The 20,168-nt window shown below is 41.0% G+C and overlaps 1 protein-coding gene across 1 annotated transcript in view; it reads right to left on the reverse strand.

Annotated features, from left to right (window-relative positions):
* ACSS1 (acyl-CoA synthetase short chain family member 1) overlaps window positions 1-20,168 on the reverse strand; it is a 151,627-nt gene that overhangs the window by 97,261 nt on the left and 34,198 nt on the right. The window contains exon 2 of the mRNA XM_073672513.1: window positions 19,884-19,980. Within this exon, the coding sequence (XP_073528614.1) occupies window positions 19,884-19,980 (97 nt within the window). The remainder of the gene's footprint in view (window positions 1-19,883; window positions 19,981-20,168) is intronic.

A 20,168-nucleotide genomic window follows, 5' to 3' on the forward strand; every position in this document is an offset into this window, starting at 1 on the left:
ACGGCCTAGTAACATCAGGCTGCATAAGGATGGGAGCAGAGGTGAACCTCTCCTTGAGATACACAAAAGCTTCAATGGCCTCAGAAGACCACTGAACAGCATCAGCACCTTTCCTGGTGAGATCAGTCAGAGGTTTGACAATACTAGAAAAATTTTTTATGAATTTTCTGTAGTAATTGGCGAAACCCAAAAACCTCTGTATCGATTTCAAACCAATAGGCCTAGGCCATTCCTGCACAGCCTGAACCTTAACCGGATCCATCTCAAAACCTTTGCTGGAGATAATGTAGCCCAAAAAACTAATTCTCTGTACAGCGAACTCACATTTCTCCAGCTTAGCAAAAAGCGAATTGTCCATTAATAACTGTAATACCTCACGCACACTCCGCCAATGAGACTCCAGATCCGGCGAATAAATCAAAATGTCATCCAAATACACAACCACATTTTTGCCGATCAAAGGTCTAAGGATGTCATTAATCAGATTCTGAAAAAATGCAGGAGCATTAGTAAGACCAAAAGGCATAACCAGATTCTCAAAATGACCCACAGGAGTGTTAAAAGCAGTCTTCCATTCGTCACCCTCCTTCATGCGCAACAGATTGTATGCCCCCTTAAGGTCAATTTTAGAGAACCACTTGGCCCCCATTAACTGGTTAAACAGATCAGGAATCAATGGCAGTGGGTAAGGATTGCGTACAGTAATTTTGTTAATCTCACGAAAATCCAGACAAGGACGTAAACCGCCGTCCTTTTTTTTTACAAAAAAAAATCCAACCGCCACAGGAGACTTAGAGGGCCTAATGTGACCGGCGGCCAAACTTGTCTGTATGTATTCCTCCAAAGCCTTTCTCTCAGGAATAGTAAGGTTAAATAAACGACTTTTAGGAAGAGTCGCTCCAGGGACAAATTCAATAGAACAATCATAGTCTCTATGGGGAGGCAAAACCTGCGATTCCTTCTCAGAAAAAACTCTCCAAAAATCCTGAATAGGAACAGGCAATTCTCCCCTATCCAAAGCTGCAATACGCCCGTTACAACACTTGTCATAACATTTATGGCTCCAGGATTTAATTTCACTGGTAGACCAATCCAGTACAGGATTGTGAAATTTTAACCAGGGCAATCCCAATATTACTGGAGAAGGCAAGTTATTCAAAACTACCAAATCCAATTTCTCATGGTGAACACCATTAATAGTGAGAGGAAATTCACAGACCTTGAGAGTAATATTCTTCAAAGAGGAACCATCCACAGAAACCACAGCAATGGGGGATGATAAAGGTTCAGGTTTTAAATTGAGTCTTTCCACGAATCCCCCATCAATTACATTCAGAGTAGACCCGCAATCAACAAATACCCGAAATTCCATTAATTTTTTCTGAGCAATCGTGGAAGCAGCTAAAAATATACCCTTGGAATTTAAACAGGCAATACGGGCGTGACTGACCATTTTTTTTTCTTTCTTCATACGAAGCTCACAGCCTTTAATCAAATGACCAGATTTTCCGCAATAGAAACACAAGCCTTCAGAAAATCGACGGTCTTTTTCTTGAGAGCGAGGTGTCACCGATCCAATCTCCATCGGTTCACCACTGTTAGTACACACATTCTCATAACCAGAAACTGACATAGCAGAGGATTTGCTCTCATTAACCCTTGCACGCAGTCTTCTATCCACCCGTATAGCTAATTGCATAGCCTGTTGCAAATCTTCAGGTGTAGGATAAGCAATTAGCAGGTCTTTAACCCTTTCACTGAGCCCAGCAAGAAATAGACTTTTCAGAGCAGAATCGTTCCACCCTGTTTGAGTAGACCAACGACGGAAATGAGTACAATATTTTTCCACATTACCTGATCCTTGTTTTAAACGTCTCAACTCAGTCTCAGCTGATGCGACACGGTCAGGATCATCATATAATAGTCCCAAAGCAGAAAAAAAACTATCCACTGATCTGAAGCATGTATCACTAGGTTGCAAAGAAAAGGCCCACTCCTGAGGCTCTTTGCGCAAAAGTGACATTATGAACCCTACGCGCTGGGATTCATCCCCAGAGGACTTAGGTCTCAAACGAAAATACAATAAGCAAGCATTTTTAAATGAAAAAAATTCTCGGTGTTCACCAAAAAATAAATCCGGCAAACATACCTTAGGTTCCAAGAAATGTGCTCCAGGACAGTTACTCACGTGCTGACGGAGCTCGGCCACCTCCAGAGAGAGTCCCTGCAGGCGATGAACCAAATCCTGAACCGACACCATGATGGAACAGAAAAATCTTTCCTTAGAGAATTTGCAGGCTGGACTTACTGTTATGTTCTGCTACCAGAGCTAAGGAAAGAGAGGAGATCTGTCCCTACGATAGAACTCAGCTTAATCCCTACGATGTAACAGGGGACCTGATCCTGCGATCAGACCTGCTAAAGTCCTAAGCTAGTCTGTACGGAGACCTATAGATGTGGGGAGGGAATCCCTACAAGTACTAAGGACTGGGAGGAATATGGGACACCTCCTAACAGAAATAGTAGCAGACAGACGAACAAACAAAATATATAGAACATAGAGGTCAGTAGACCAAGCAAACTAACAGAGTTAGATACAGAGCACAGGCTAGCTAGAAAGTAGTTATACAATGAAGTCCAGCAAAGCCAGAAGGGCGGAGCAGGCTTAAATAGGCCAACAAGGTCATGTGACCAGCAAAGGAAAAAAAAACTAAGAGCAAGGTTCTAACACCCACAGCCTGGAACCGGGAAGAAAAAGACCCCGGCTGCTGCCAGCATTTCTCGTGACATCAGCGGATGTCAGCGCCGGTTACAGCCGGGGGTCACATGATGCCTGTGAGCGGCCAGTGATAGCGCCACTCACAGGCAGTATCTGCAACGGAAGGTATTTACAATAAGTCTTAGGGGCCCCGGGGTGATACATTGGAGGGGTAATCTAAAGTAGTGGACAACCCCTTTAAAAGTACAGTTCCTGGGGCATTTTTTGAGCCCAAACCAGAAGTCGATCCAGCAGAAAAGAGAAAGATTGGTCCATCCTCTATATTTCACATTCTTTATAAATACACTTTTAGCTTTAGCTCCAAAAACTGCCTCAAAAATTGAACATTGCTCCATTCATGAATGGTGTCATTATGACAGGTTCCTTTTAGATTGGATTTTCTGGCTTCAGGTATGATCCAATAGGAAAAGGAAATATAAATTCTTCTTCCAGTTAGGCTTTATTCACACATCAGTATTTTTGATCAGTATTTGTATGCCAAAACCAGGAGTGTCTCCAAAACACAGACCAGGTGTCAATCTTTCAATTATAGTTTATCTCTGTCAGTTCCACTCCTGATTTTGGTGAGCAAAAACTGATACAAAATACTGATGTGTGAATGAGGCCTGAGATCTATTTCTGACTTAAAAAATGAACCAAACCTGTATGCATATTTCCAGCTGGTCGTGACATAATGATGATTTTTTAAATTAATGAATGGTAATGACAATATATGATTCTATACATTTAATTTAAAGGGGTTGTCCCACGAACAAAGTTAATTATTAAGATCTTGGAATAATAATAATTTACATAATTGGATGTATTTGAAAAAAATGCTCCTGTGCTGAGATAATCTTAAAAAATATTCCCCTGTGTAATGGCCATGCACAGAACATGGTCTGATCATACCACAGCTTCTGGGCAGGTGAGGAAGCAAAAGATTATACAGATATTACAGCATTGGGATCACAAATAATGCTTTATTTGAGGTAAAACATTTTTTACAAACATGCAGGGAAATGTTTTACCTCACAGAAAGAATCAGCTATGATCCCCTGCGGTAATATCTGTATAATCTTGCTTCCTCCCCTGCCCAGGAGCTGTGGTATGATCAGACTATGTTCCTGCACAGTCAGACACAGCCATTACACAGTACACAGCAGGGGCACATTTATAAGATTATCTCAACACAGGAACATTTTTTTTAAACACATCCAATTGTGGAAATTATTCCAAGATGTATTAATTAAAATCAACTTTAAAATGAACTTTGCTTGTGGAAAAACCCCTTTAACTCCTTTAAAGCATTAGAAAAATGTGTCAGATGAAACAATAAAATGACCACGGATTCTAGTTCATAATTGTGAAATGATGATATGTACTTGGCAAACAGATGATTGATTTGGACGTACTATGTAAATGTTATTGGGTATGTTACTTATTGTTTATACTGTACATCATGTGTTGCTCATAAAACATGACCTTGGTGCATTTAAACACACAGTAACTTTCCTCCTGCTATATAAGTATGAAAGATTACATGATGGGCTGAGCAAGGTGTAGTGAAGGAGGCCGTCATATAAGGTCACACAGGTGATAGAAAGCTCCTTTATGTTCTTGTGGGTAAAACTAAAATTAAAGTTTAAAGACAATATATTGTTCTGTAGAGTTTGGTGATGGCATGTAATTCTTGGCAATTTAGCTACGTCATTTTGACTAAACCCTAGGTCAGTAAGGATCATCACATGGCCCAACTACCCTGAAGGGGTTTATGAAATTAGAAAAATACGGCTGCTTTCTTCAAGAAATTCCTCTCTTGTCCATGGGCTGCATCTGGTATTGCAATTCAATTTTGGGTGTCATGCGCCCAACTAAGTCAATGAGAATTTTTGGAGTGTTTTTCCATAGTTTTTGCTTTTAAAAAAAAGCTAGCAGTTTCTCCATTAGTCAATGGAATGGAGTGAAAAAAGCAACCGGAAAACGACAGTAAAAAAAGATGTCACAAAAACCATGGGGAAACCCTTGAAAAATGTGCTGGCAACCATAAAAAAGTTAAAAAAACCACTCAGGAAACAACCGAAAAAATTACACAAATGATGCTGTAGGAAAAAAAGAACGAGAGTTTCCTGAAGCATCTTTTGCTTAAAAAACTTAGCGGGTTCTCCTGAGTTTAAAACACATTGTGTGCACATAACCTTATTAATTTTTTTTCTGAACCAGATACAGTTCATATACTGCTGTTTTTGGAAGAAAGCAGCCATGTTTTTGAGTCTCCTACATACTTTTTAATATTTTGAAGGGAAGTCTATAACGCCAATGGACTACAACTATAGAAGACAACTTTTTAGTAAGCCAGAGCCGTACTTTATATACAGAGGACTGAATATCAGTTGCAATTTAGCATATGTCACCTTGTACTGACATTGTATATGTATCGTGCAAAGCTACCTATGTTTAGAAATTTTCTTCAGGGAAATGGAAGATAGATATGGCAGGACTAGTCTAATCCGGCCTCGAGCTGTATAGACAGAAACCATTAGTTTCAGCCTACAGCATACAACAGATCACTATTGTTTCCAACAGATTTCTGCAAATAAGCAGACGACATATATGTATACAATGAAACCGTCATAAAAGCCCACCTCCATGAAAAACCTCATTTATCCAGGTCAGATTTCCCATGACGGAGCTTAGGTTCCATTAGAAATTATGTATTCTCCCAAATGAGTGGTCATCTCAAGGAGGAAACTTCTTTGAGTTGACCGCTGTTTTTTTTCCCCTAAAGAGCTAGTTGAAAGAAAAGTATGTACCGGTACATATCGCGGGGGCAGTCTATGCAGATATATTGGGGTCTGACACTATTCACTTTTCTACAATGGACGAGGTCAGCACTGGAATATACACAATCAAACCAATATTAGCGAACAAGGGAAGGAAGAGAAATCCAATGGTTTATGCTACTTTTCTGTTCAGCAGAGAGCCGGTTGAAGACAACTAGTCCTTTGGTTCTAAGATGAAAAATTCATCTGCTGAAAGAGGCCCCATTTTATTACATTAATTTAGAGAAAATGAGCATGGAAAGCTAATTTCTTATGATATATGAAAAGAAATAATACTATTACATATAATACTTTATAAGTGCCACCTTCTTTAGTCGTACAGACTTTCCAAACACCCTTGTGCCTTAAACATTACATTCATTAGCATTCTAGTGGCATACATTCTTTCCTACACAACCTCTTGTTGCATACGAAGAATACATAACCCCCTGACACTGGAAACTTGGCACCGAGTTCTGCTTTTCAAAATAGCTCCACGGCTTCGTCCTCATTCCCAGCAGGCATCTCTGGATCAGGCATTGAGTACGGGCGGAGCACTTTACTGAGCTTTTGTTACTTATAATCTTGTACATGACCCAGTATGAAAGTTTCAAAAGATTGCAGAAACCCCAAGGTATCCCTCCTAGAGTAGAAATTCTACACAGGTCAGCACTGTTTTCAAGGCAGATACCCGTCAGACCAGACCATGATGTCCCAAAAGAAGATAAGTGTGTAGTAATGACAAACAAAACCATAATGTAATATACTTTTATTAGATTATATAAACATAAATTCTATAAAAAATACCATACTAGCACAAAAATATGCTCACAGGCGTAGAGCCAAAATACAGCCACCAAAATGCAAGTAATGAAAGATCACTGACAAAGGGCGAGTGACAAGGGATAATGAATATGAAATCAATCCCTATTCAGAGTAAGGGTGCTTTAACATTGCGTTCTGTGTCCCCGTCGGGGCATACGTCCAAAATCCCCCGCAAAACGGGGTCTGGACGCATGCGCCATTAGGGCCAATAGACTGTAATGGTGATGGCAGAGCGAACACGAGCTCTATCATACACTTTTTTCGGGAGTGTACGCCTACAGGAGGCGCATTCCCAGACATAGTAGACTATGTCTGGGTGTCCACCTCCTGCAGGCGTACAGTACAGTAACTTACTACAGTTTCTTCCATCACTGCCTGCTGAAGATGTCCTTGTTCCATAGCACTGATAAAAGCTGTGGGAGAGGTGAGCACAGCGCCAGCACTCCGCTTCTGTCCCCACCGATGCAGCTTCTAACAGTGAAACAAGACTTCATCAGGGAGCAGAGATAGAAGCAGAGTGAGTGACACTAGCGCCACCCTACAACATCTATCACCACAGTACTGGTGTCACTCACATTGCTTCTATTACCACCCCTTAATATATGGATTCTATTTTACAATAATGTAATGCCATCAGTAACAGAGATAGATATGAAGGGAAAAAAGTGCTTAGTGCATAAACTAGCAATTCTAGAAAATTCATTGAACTAATAATAAAAGTATAATACTATATAAAGATATCCAATATAGTGCAAAAGGTTATAGAAAACAAGTATGCAAAAAGTAAATGCCAAAGTGCAAACTGAGTTCATATAATATGCTGCGTACTATGACTTTCAGGCCATCATAAGCATATAATGACTGAGCCTGACCTGAAGCATCCAAACGAGAGACACACAGGGACAAAAGATAAGAAACAGTAAACATGGTAACACTGGATCAAGCAAACAACATCACCTCATGTGTTTACGTCCGACACAGGTTTCGCTGTCACTTCATCAGGGGACAGATATGTATCTTATCTTTTGTCCCTGTGTGATCCATTGTTTTGGTGGGAAAAATGATATTGCTTGCAGAGCTTTTGTTCCTGCCAAAAATAAGGGAGTCTGCAACAGGAGTTCCAATTGGAGCCTAACATGCACAACCTTACTTATAGTGACTCAGTCAGAAATTTGACAGGTATTATGTGTTGTTTCTTTTTATGGAAGCAATACTTCAGCATACTACGCTATTATGATCATCAAAACACAACTTGAGTGTGACAGAAAAGAGCTTACGCAAGTATGAACAGAGCCTAACCTGAATTACACTCTAACTGTGAAACACGACTTCATCAGGGAGCAGAGATAGAAGCAGGGTGAGTGACACTAGCGCCGCCCTACAACATCTATCACCCCAGTACTGGTGTCACTCACACTGCTTCTATTACCACCCCTTAATATATGGATTCTATTTTACAATAATGTAACGCCACCAGTAACAGAGATAGATATGTAGGGAAAAAGTGCTTAGTGCATAAACTAGGTAAACAAATGTAAAAATGCCACTCATTCATACAGAGGAAACCACTTGTATAAGGGGCACAAGTCTCAATCAAGTATTGTTCATCTTTATGTCTCACTAATAGATAAACTGCAAGTAATGGCTCTTGCCGGTTTCTGTGTCACCCACAAAGTGACTTATCCACCTCTGTGATTTACCAAAATATGCAACAGTCTTCTTTACTAATCACTGTAAAAAATGTTAACCTTGTTGGCATCACCTCATGTAACTTGATATATAATAAAGAGTAGAATTATAAATGACAGAAGTGCTCGAGGGCAAGGTGTCATAGAAAAATCTCACAGAGAATTGCAACATTTATATAAACTAGTTCCTTTGAATAGTTAGAATCTCCTGAAAAATCAGAAAACGTGTCAAGTCATCTGTAAAGCAAACATCTCAGTGTGTGATCTCATCAAGTTCATTCTTGCCAAACTGTTTGAGCTTGTTCCTAGTTTTGATCTTCAATGAGCTCTTAAAGGGATAGGATAACAGATTATGACATAAGGACATGAAACTATATTGTCTACACAACCATTGATCATTTAAAAAGTAAGAAGTCAAACAATTGGACTTTACAACTATTTATGTTCTATATAATGTGTCTATTCCAAACAATTGGCAATCTACAAATCATGTAGGCGGCACACTGATGCCAATATTGGCACATTATTTCCATCATCTGCAATAGTTATGTAGATTCAAGGCCACCATAAAAAATAGGCTCCATACAGTCAAACAGTGGCCGCCCTCAGTGTCACATCGCAAATCTTAATCTTATGCCTCATTGTAATTTAAATATTTTCTATATAGGCTTGATCATTACTGTTAACATTAAGTGGGGCCTATCAGAGGTAGTCTGAAAGTTATATAGAGCCCTAGGCACCTGTGTACAAGAAAATCATGGGGTTCCATAGCAAAAGTCCTCATGGGGTTCCATAGCAAAAGTCCAAATTGGGCCACCCTAAAAAAAAAAAAGTCATCAGGGTCAAGGCAGAATACTTTCTCACTACAATACTCCTTTCATGGCCCTTTTATGTCCATAGAGCATGATGCCTCAAAAATACCATCCACACACAGTATAATACCCAGATAGTGAAGTCCTCCACCGTACCTCCCACATGCACATTATGATTACCCCAGTACACATTTCAAAGTATGATGCCCTCATAGTGTCATCAACACAGTATAATATTGCCTCAGTGCTCTCAGAACATTATGATGTCCCGACGGAGCCCCCGACACAGAATGATGCCCCTGTAGTGTCTCCCACACAGTATGATGTACACAAAACTCCCTCACACATTATGAGGCCCCCACAGTGACCTCTGCTCTATAGTATGATGCCCCAACCGACATTATGAGACCCCAGATTTAATACCAACACAATGTGATACCCCAAAAGTCCCCACACAGATGGCCCCACATACAAAACGCATGATCGGCGATATACAGTATGATACCCCCACAAGAGTTTAAAGATGTGCTGTTTAAGCTCTTTGAAGAAGCACTAAGAAATTAGCAACGTTGAGAACTGTTTATGCAGTGGTCAGTCAAAGAAACTTAGTGCAGTTGATGAAAGATACATCATGCTTATTTCCCTTTGAAATTGGATGATGTCCAGCAGTGCCATCAGCTCAGAATTAGCAGCAACCAGTGGGACCCAGCTGCATTCATCTACTTTTTAGACAGTCTGACCGGAAGTGGTCTTCATGGAAGAATTGCAGTCAAAAAGCCACACCTTTGACAAGGAAACAAGGTCATGCGACTATAATATTCACAAAAACATAGGAACTGGAGCGCAGAAAAATGGCTTTGGACTAAAGAGTCAAAATGTGAAATATTTGGTTGTAACAGCAGGTAGTTTGTTCGCGGAAGGGCTAGAGAGCAGTAAAATAATGAATATCTACAGGAACAGTGTCTGCACTTCCTAGCAAGTTTGGGAGTTTCTTTTTAGTAAATGAGGTTGGGAATTTGGTCAAGATTAATGGTGTCCTCAATGCTGAGAAATACAGGCAGATACTTATCCATCATGTAGTACCATCAAGGAAGCATTTGATTGGCACCAAATTTATTTTGCAGCAGGACCATGACCCCAAACATAGAGTCAGTGTTGTTATGAACTAGCTTCAGTGCCAGGAAGAATAAGGAGCTCTGGAAGTGATGATCCAGCCTCACACACAGCCCTGATCTCAACATCATCGAGTCTGTCGGTAATTACATGAAAAGACAAAAGGAGTTGTGCAAACCTACATCCACAGAAGATCTGTGTTTAGTTCTTTAAAGAGGTTGTCCGGTCCAAATCGATAAGTCTGCAATCACTCTGTGTGACTGCAGACTAATGAATTCCCCCCCAGGGCACCCACTGTGCGCTGCGAGGATTTGTCGGTTTCTTGTCCGGGACCGGAGGGTATGTATGCGTTATACACACTCCTGGCCAGAGCCCGTACAGTGGGCGCGGCCTCGCTTCATGCAAGTGTATGAAGCGAGGACGCGCCCACTGTACAGGCTCTGGCCAGGAGTGTGTATAACGTATATATACCTTCTGGTTCGGGCTCAGAAACCGAATCTTCACAGCGCACAGTGCGTGCTCTGGGGTGATTCATAAGTCTGCAGTCACACACAGTGTGGGCCGGACAACCCCTTTAAGTTGTATGGAACAACCTACCTGCCGAGTTCCTTCAATAACTGTGTTAGTGTACCTAGAAGAATTGATGCTTTGATGCTTTTTTGAAGGCAAAGGGTGGGCACACCAAATATTGATTTGATTTAGATTTCTCTTTTGGTCTTTCACTTCACATTTTGTTAATTGATAAAAAATAAACTATTTGGAAAGCATTTCTTTCTAAGTAGTATTTCTTTCACACCTGCTTAAAATTATATTTGGTACTTGCTATATACTTATACACTGCTCAAAAAAATAAAGGGAACACTCAAATAACACATCCTAGATCTGAATGAATGAAATATTCTCATTGAATACTTTGCTCTGTACAAAGTTGAATGTGCTGACAACAAAATCACACAAAAATCATCAATGGAAATCAAATTTATTAACCAATGGAGGCCTGGATTTGGAGTCACCCCCAAAATTAAAGTGGAAACACTTCATATTTCCGGCAGCCTCAGACCTGTGTTGGCGATGTAAAATGGACAAAGGATCTATGCTTTACATATGGTGGGAGTGTAGTAAGATCAAACCTTTGTGGGAAAAAATATTTTCCAATTATAACTTAATTACCGGAAGTAGGGTTGAAAATCGCCCTGAGATAGCTCTGCTTTCCATCCTGCCTTCATCAATAAGATCTCAAAAAAAAGATATCCTAAGATTCTGTTTAACAGCAGCTCGTACGGTGATTCCACGTTATTGGAAATCACTTCAAGTTCCCCAAATCTCGGAATGGTACAATGAAATGGCCAATATCTGCAGAATGGAGGAACTCTCTGCTGACTTTAATGGTTGTGCTGATAAATTCTGGAAGATCTGGAGTGTTTGGATGCTCTTTCAGGACTCATCAGAGTTCCATAGGCTGTTTGGGTAAAAGATTGTTGAATAGGGGAATTGGATCCGGATTGGTGCTGGGAAATGATTAGAGGGTCTAAAAATGAGCCTTATGTTCCCCTTCTCCTCTTCCATACCCTAACCCTCCTTTCTTATCTTTCCTTTCTTTTTCCTCTTCTCCCCTCCTTTTCCCCTCACATTTTTCTTCCCCCCCTTTTTTTTTTTTCTTCTCGTTTTTGTATTGTTCTGTGTCAATTTATGTAAATGATTTACACTGCTGGATATGATAAAACTAATGTTTACATCATTAGATTAAAGGTGTAGGAGTCTTACCAAAGAAGTGATAAAGAAAATTTGAGTATATGTTAATTTGGTCATCGTGACCAAGCACCGGCATTTATTAATATATGTTTTATTTGTTAATTTCTATTTCAATAAAAAGAGATTATACTAAAATTAAAGTGGAAAAAACACACTACAGGCTGATCCAACTTTGATGAAATGTCCTTAAAACAAGTCAAAATGAGGCTCAGTATTGTGTGTGGCCTCCACGTGCCTGTATGACCTCCCTACAACACCTGGGCATGCTCCTGATGAGATTGCGGATGGTCTCTTGTGGGATCTCCTCCCAGACCTGGACTAAAGCATCCGCCAACTTCGCCAACTCCTGGATAGTCTGTGGTGCAACGTGACATTGGTGGATGGAGCAAGACATGATGTCCCAGATGTGCTCAATCGGATTCAGGTCTGGGGAACGGGAGGGCCAGTCCACAGCTTCAATGCCTTCATCTTGCAGGAACTGCTGACACACTCCAGCCACATGAGGTCTGGCATTGTCCTGCATTAGGAGGAACCCAGGGACAAACGCACCAGCATATGGTCTCACAAGGGGTCTGAGGATCTCATCTCGGTACCTAATGGCAGTCAGGCTACCTCTGGCGAGCACATGGAGGACTGTGCGGCCCTCCAAAGAAATGCCACCCCACACCATTACTGACCCACTGCCAAACCGGTCATGCTGAAGGATGTTGCAGGTAGCAGATCGCTCTCCACGGCGTCTTCAGACTCTGTCACGTCTGTCACATGTGCTCAGTTTGAACCTGTGAAGAGCACAGGGTGCCAGTGGCGACTTTGCCAATCCTGGTGTTCTGTGGCAAATGCCAAGCGTCCTGCACGGTGTTGGGCTGTGAGCACAACCCGCATCTGTGGACGTCGGGCCCTCAAACCACCCTCATGGAGTCGGTTTCTAACCGTTTGTGCAGACACATGCACATTTGTGGCCTGCTGGAGGTCATTTTGCAGGGCTCTGGCAGTGCTCCTCCTGTTCCTCCTTGCACAAAGGCAGAGGTAGCGGTCCTGCTGATGGGTTGTTGCTCTCCTACGGCCCCCTACACGTCTCTTGGTGTACTGGCCTATCTCCTGGTAGCGCCTCCAGCCTCTGGACACTACGCTGACAGACACAGCAAACCTTCTTGCCACAGCTCGTATTGATGTGCCATCCTGGATGAGCTACACTATCTGAGCAACTTCTGTGGGTGATAGAGTCCGTCTCATGCTACCACGAGTGTGAAAGCTCAACCAACATTCAAAAGTGACCAAAACAACCGCCAGAAAGCATTGGAACTGAGATGTGGTCTGTGGTCCCCACCAGCAGAACCACTCCTTTATTGAGTGTGTCTTGATAATTGCCAATAATTTCCATGTATTGTCTATTCCATTTGCACAACAGCATGTGAAAATCAGTGTTGCTTCCTAAGTGGACAGTTTGATTTCACTGAAGTTTGATTCACTTGGAGTTATATTCTGTTGTTTAAGTGTTCCCTTTATTTTTTTGAGCAGTGTATATTTATGCACTATACAGTACAGACCAAAAGTTTGGACACACCTTCTCGTTTAAAGATTTTTCTGTATTTTCATGACTATGAAAATTGTACATTCACACAGAAGGCATCAAAACTATGAATTAACACATGTGGAATTATATACTTAACAAAAAAGTGTGAAACAACTGAAAATATGTCTTATATTCTAGGTTCTTCAAAGTAGCCACCTTTTGCTTTGATGACTGCTTTGCACACTCTTGGCATTCTCTTGATGAGCTTCAAGAGGTAGTCACTGGAAATGGTCTTCCCTACACAGGTGTGCCCTGTCAGGTTTAATAAGTGGGATTTCTTGCCTTATAAATGGGGTTGGGACCATCAGTTGTGTTGTGCAGAAGTCTGGTGGATACACAGCTGATAGTCCTACTGAATAGACTGTTAGAATTTGTATTATGGCAAGAAAAAAGCAGTTAAGTAAAGAAAAACAAGTGGCCATCATTACTTTAAGAAATGAAGGTCAGTCAGTGCGAAAAATTGGGAAAACTTTGAAAGTGTCCCCAAGTGCAGTTGCAAAAACCATCAAGCGCTACAAAGAAACTGGCTCACATGAGGACCGCCCCAGGAAAGGAAGACCAAGAGTCACCTCTGCTTCTGAGGATAAGTTTAGCCGAGTCCCCAGCCTCAGAAATCGCAGGTTAACAGCAGCTCAGATTAGAGACCAGGTCAATGCCACACAGAGTTCTAGCAGCAGACACATCTCTTCAACAACTGTTAAGAGGAGACTTTGTGCAGCAGGCCTTCATGGTAAAATAGCTGCTAGGAAACCACTGCTAAGGACAGGCAACAAGCAGAAGAGACTTGTTTGGGCTAAAGAACACAAGGAATGGACATTAGACCAGTGGAAATCTGTGCTTTGGTCTGATGAGTCCAAATTTGAGATCTTTGGTTCCAACCACCGTGTCTTTGTGCGACGCAAAAAAGGTGAACGGATGGACTCTACATGCCTGGTTCCCACCGTGAAGCATGGAGGAGGAGGTGTGATGGTACTTTGCTGGTGACACTGTTGGGGATTTATTCAAAATTGAAGGCATACTGAACCAGCATGGCTACCACAGCATCTTGCAGCGGCATGCTATTCCATCCAGTTTGCGTTTAGTTGGACCATCATTTATTTTTCAACAGGACAATGACCCCAAACACACCTCCAGGCTGTGTAAGGGCTATTTGACCAAGACGGAGAGTGATGGGGTGCTACGCCAGATGACCTGGCCTCCACAGTCACCAGACCTCAACCCAATCGAGATGGTTTGGGTGAGCTGGACCGCAGAGTGAAGGCAAAAGGGCCAACAAGTGCTAAGCATCTCTAGGAACTCCTTCAAGATTGTTGGAAGACCATTTCCGGTGACTACCTCTAGAAGCTCATCAAGAGAATGCCAAGAGTGTGCAAAGCAGTCATCAAAGCAAAAGGTGGCTACTTTGAAGCACCTAGAATATAAGACATAATTTCAGTTGTTTCACACTTTTTTGTTAAGTATATAATTCCACATGTGTTAATTCATAGTTTTGATGCCTTCAGTGTGAATGTACAATTTTCATAGTCATGAAAATACAGAAAAATCTTTAAATGAGAAGGTGTGTCCAAACTTTTGGCCTGTACTGTATATATAAAAAAAGTAAAGAAATCTGTCTTTAGCAACAGGTCAGATAATGCCTGATTTGTCCTACAAGTTTACATGTGAAAATTAGCCATAAAAGATTCCATTATGCAAGAATTATATAACCTTGGCAAGAAGAATCCTAATGAAGAGCATGCAGAATCATAAGAGTTCAAAAGACTGTTCAGAAAGACATAATAAAAAGCTAAATATGACAAAATGTAATGAAAAAAATTGTAACTATCTACAAAATCTCTTTATTTTAACTGCATTGTTTATTCGTTGACAGTTTTAACAATTGGTACTTGCCAAACTGGTTTATAAAAAGGAGGTGTTATGCCCAGAAAGTTGTGGCACAACATGCCCTGAACTCAATGAGGACGATTTCTTACTTACTAATAACAATTGTTACTTTCTCAAACACTGTGACCAGGATATAGCCTTGTAAGAGAAAGTTCAAGAATTCTGCTGGATGTCAGGTGCCCGTGTTTAATAAGGGTCGTTTCAACGCTATGGCAAAGTGCTTGTTTTGCTCCATTCACATGCAGCAATCATTAGCACTGTATTGACCGAACTAGCATTAAAGCTGATCTCTACTGGCTCAGAGTAGTCACAGACCACTCATGCTGGTGATTCTGCGGCTTTCACTGATGGCTCATCGACAGAGCAGCAGCTTTTCTTCCATTCTGCTACATTGATGGGGCATGACTGCCGATGTCATGCTGATTGACAGCCAGCTCCCTGCAGCCTAACTGAGGTGGTTGGGGTCAGCATGATGCCGACAGTCACGCCCCATCAACACAGCAGCCCTGAAGAGGAAGATCTGCTCTGTAGCTCTGTAGACGTCAAACAGCAGAATCGCAGGCAGGATTAGTCTGTGACCGCTCTGAGGCGACGCTAGGTAGAACCGGCAGGTAGTTAACAACTACATGCCTTTAATATCTTAGGCCCATGGTAAAAAAAAAATAAATTAGCCCAGAAAACCCCTTTAAAGAACCATTACCATGAAGATTTTTTTAAATTAATCTGTGCACATGTGCATGTAATGTTGTGCTTGTCTTAATATACTCACCTACCGGAATCCAGCACCCTTCTGCTCCTCTTCTGAGTAACGTCGCCACTCTTCAGCCTTTTCGGCTCATAATATATTGTATGCGTGAGCCGCAAGCTTCTTTTGTTGTTCTGAAGCTCCACAGACTTACATTGTAAAAGCCACTTTCCGGTCACGCAGAGCACAATGTGACCCAAAAGAGTGTGCAGAGTTGTGACATCACTGAGAAGATGACAGGAGCGGCAATGGATTCCAGAGAAGTTGAGTATATTAACACACAAATACTGCACTACATGCACATATACACATATTTTGATAAAAACAAGCTTCATGGGGGGACTTCTTTCATGTGATCATTCATTCTCATACTACTTCATTATTGTTGACAACATATCCCTTCTAAGAATGGGTGATAATCTGTTTACACTGATATTAATTTTTTGCATAAAACATGGAATCAAAAGTCAAAGGAACATTTGCTTGCAAATCCTTTGCTCAGCAGAAATATTTATATGGATTAATGATAGGGAAAATCTTTCCTAGGGACATTTTCCTGCCTGATCATTTGCTTGTGTAAAAGGACCATAGAAATATATAGATGTCAAAAAATGTTTGTACGTTGCTTTATGTAGACATCAGGTGAGGCAAGTTCTTCCGAACATACAAGAAATGGACAGCCAAAATGATCCATGAATGAAAGGGTTTTCTTTCTCTGACACTAAAGGCTTGTTTGCACTTTTGTGAGTTTTTGCCATGTTTTTTGGTGCATTTTTGCAGCGGAAAAAATGCTATGTTTTACAGTACCAGCAAAGTGAATGAGATTTCTGAAATCTCCTGCACACGCTGCTTATTTTTCCTTGCAGATTTGTCAGTGTTTTTTTTGCAGCATGTCAATTCTTCCTGCGTTTTTACAGTTTTTCACCCATTCAAATGAATGGTAAAAAAAAGGAAGTAAAAATGCATAAAAAATGAGTGCAAAAACGTGAGTATTTTATGCAGTGTTCTTCCTGCCAACACACAGAAAAAGTGTAATATAAATACTAAACGTTTGCACATACATTAATGGTTGATCTTGGCTATTTAAAATAAAATATTGTATACAAGTTGTAGAAAGCTGCAGGTTCTTCACCATACCCGTGGTCTGTATCTTAGATGTTGAAGGTTACTGGTTGCCCTGGACTAACTCCATTCTGTCTCTTTGCTGACCAGGCTTCATGCTGTGGCAAAACCTCCACCCAGTGCTGCGTCTGCTCAATACTCAATAATACAGTCCTGCTCACCAGTGATAACAGTCATGCTGGTCATTTCAGTCCAAAGACAATTTCTCCAGTAAGAAAGTGCTAGCCGATAGAAAAGTGTATTTTATATTATATTACTATGTATCATCAAACTGCAGAAGCAACAAACTGGACAAATATCCATGGACTGGTCCATTTCTATGCAGTCTGTGTATATAGAAGAGATGAATCCAAGTCATAGCACCTTCATGGTTACATATCTATCTGCAATAAGATCTCAATGTATAAACAAACCTTTATATATGGGCTTCATATGTGATTACTGCACTGAAGATCAGGTCCATATAATTGTGGACATTTTACCAGATATTTTCCATCATGAATGCTTATGGCAAATATATGTCAAACAGAAGTGTGGAACGTTAGCAGAAACACTGTACCAAAACTGGACAATAGCCAAGGCTGAAGTAGTTCACGTAAAACTGAACAATAGTCAAGGCTGAAATAGCCTACCCAAAAACCAGAGGTTCTGACACAATAATGAACCCCTACAGGTTCAGTAGAAGAAACCCTTAAAGGGATTGTCTAGATTCAAAAGTCTGCAGTCACTCTATGTGACTGCAGACTTGTTAATCCTCACATCGTGCACAGTGCACACTGTGGGAAGTGTCTGGTGCCAGCAGCGAGACCAGGCAGTCAAGTGACTGCAAGTATGCAATATGTACAGTGCTGGCCAAAAGTATTGGCACCCCTGCAATTCTGTCAGATAATACTCAGTTTCTTCCTGAAAATGATTGCAATCACAAATTCTTTGGTATTATTATCTTCATTTAATTTGTCTTCAATGAAAAAAACACAAAAAGAATTGTCCTAAAGCCAAATTGGATATAATTCCACACCAAACCTAAAAAAGGTGGTGGACAAAAGTATTGGCACCCTTTGAAAAATCATGTGATGCTTCTCTAATTGGTGTAATTAACAGCACCTGTAACTTACCTGTGGCACCTAACAGGTGTTGGCAATAACTAAATCACACTTGCAGCCAGTTAACATGGATTAAAGTTGACTCAACCTCTGTACTGTGTCCTTGTGTGTACCACATTGAGCATGGAGAAAAGAAAGAAGACCAAAGAAATGTCTGAGGACTTGAGAAACCAAATTGTGAGGAAGCATGAGCAATCTCAAGGCTACAAGTCCATCTCCAAAGACCTGAATGTTCCTGTGTCTTCCGTGCGCAGTGTCATCAAGAAGTTTAAAGCCCATGGCACTGTGGCTAACCTCCCTAGATGTGGATGGAAAAGAAAAATTGACGAGAGATTTCAACGGAAGATTGTGCGGACGGTGGATAAAGAACCTCGACTAACATCCAAACAAGTTCAAGCTGCCCTGCAGTCCGAGGGTACAACAGTGTCAACCCGTACTATCTGTTGACGTCTGAATGAAAAGGGACTGTATGGTAGGATACCCAGGAAGACCCCACTTCTTACCCCGAGACATAAAAAAGCCAGGCTGGAGTTTGCCAAAACTTACCTGAGAAAGCCTAAAATGTTTTGGAAGAATGTTCTCTGGTCAGATGATACAAAAGTAGAACTTTTTGGGAAAAAGCATCAACATAGAGTGTACAGGAAAAAAAAGAGGCATTCAAACAAAAGAACAAGGTCCCTACAGTCAAACATGGCGGAGGTTCCCTGATGTTTTGGGGTTGCTTTGCTGCCTCTGGCACTGGACTGCTTGACCGTGTGCATGGCATTATGGGAGTCTGAAGACTAACAACAAATTTTGCAGCATAATGTAGGGCCCAGTGTGAGAAAGCTGGGTCTCCCTCAGAGGTCATGGGTCTTCCAGCAGGACAATGACCCAAAACACACTTCCAAAAGCACTATAAAATGGTTTGAGAGAAAGCACTGGAGACTTCTAAGGTGGCCAGCAATGAGTCCAGACCTGAATCCCATAGAACACCTGTGGAGAGATCTCAAAATGGCAGTTTGGAGAAGGCACCCTTCAAATATCAGAGACCTGGAGCAGTTTGCCAAAGAAGAATGGTTTACAATTCCAGCAGAGCATTGTAAGAAACTCATTGATGGTTACCGGAAGCGGTTGTTCGCAGTTATTTTGGCTAAAGGTTGTGCAACCAAGTATTAGGCTAAGGGTGCCAATACTTTTGTCTGGCCCATTTTTGGAGTTTTGTGTGAAATGATCAATGATTTGATTTTTGCTTCATTCTCTTTTGTGTGTTTTCCTTGCAAGCAAATTAAATGAAGATAAGACCAAAGAATTTGTGATTGCAATCATTTTCAGGAAGAAACTGAGTATTATCTGACAGAATTGCAGGGGTGCCAATACTTTTGGCCAGCACTGTATACTTACGGCCACATGCCGACTAGCTGTGTGCAATCTCGCTCAAAATGTTGCTGGGGTTATGCATATTGCGATACTTGCTGTCACATGACTGCTCGCTCCCAGCGCCGCCACCGGAGAATCCTCACAGCATGCGTTAATTGTGTGACACATGTATAATGATAACATCATTGTTTAGGATATAGACAGTCACATGTTTTGTATACATGGCTCAAATTCTATCATTCTTATTCTCAGTAAAAGAGAAGAACATGAGAAGAAACATGAAGGAGGTTTAGTAAAAATGAAACACAAAATCTGCACATTTCCTACCTGTATGTGATCTTTACATGCGTCCCCGGCTCATCCCTTTCCCAGATCAACGCCACTCTTTCTGGGCACTGATGGACATGCTTGTCTAGACAGTTCACTAGTAATGGAGAAAGGGTTTAGAATTAGAAATTCTGAAATAATGTACAAATATAAAGTAAATATGTCCGTATCAATTAACACATCGCCAAAGAATCACCAATGAAAGTTAATTTTAACACAGATATATGCAGTACAATGTGTCTGGTCTTTGTTACATAGTTTTATCCTAACATGATATAAAGTTTC

Source organism: Phyllobates terribilis, unplaced genomic scaffold, assembly GCF_046119375.1.
Source record: "Phyllobates terribilis strain yellow unplaced genomic scaffold, ASM4611937v1 Scaffold_3__8_contigs__length_932513732, whole genome shotgun sequence".
Taxonomy (NCBI): Eukaryota; Metazoa; Chordata; class Amphibia; order Anura; family Dendrobatidae; genus Phyllobates; species Phyllobates terribilis.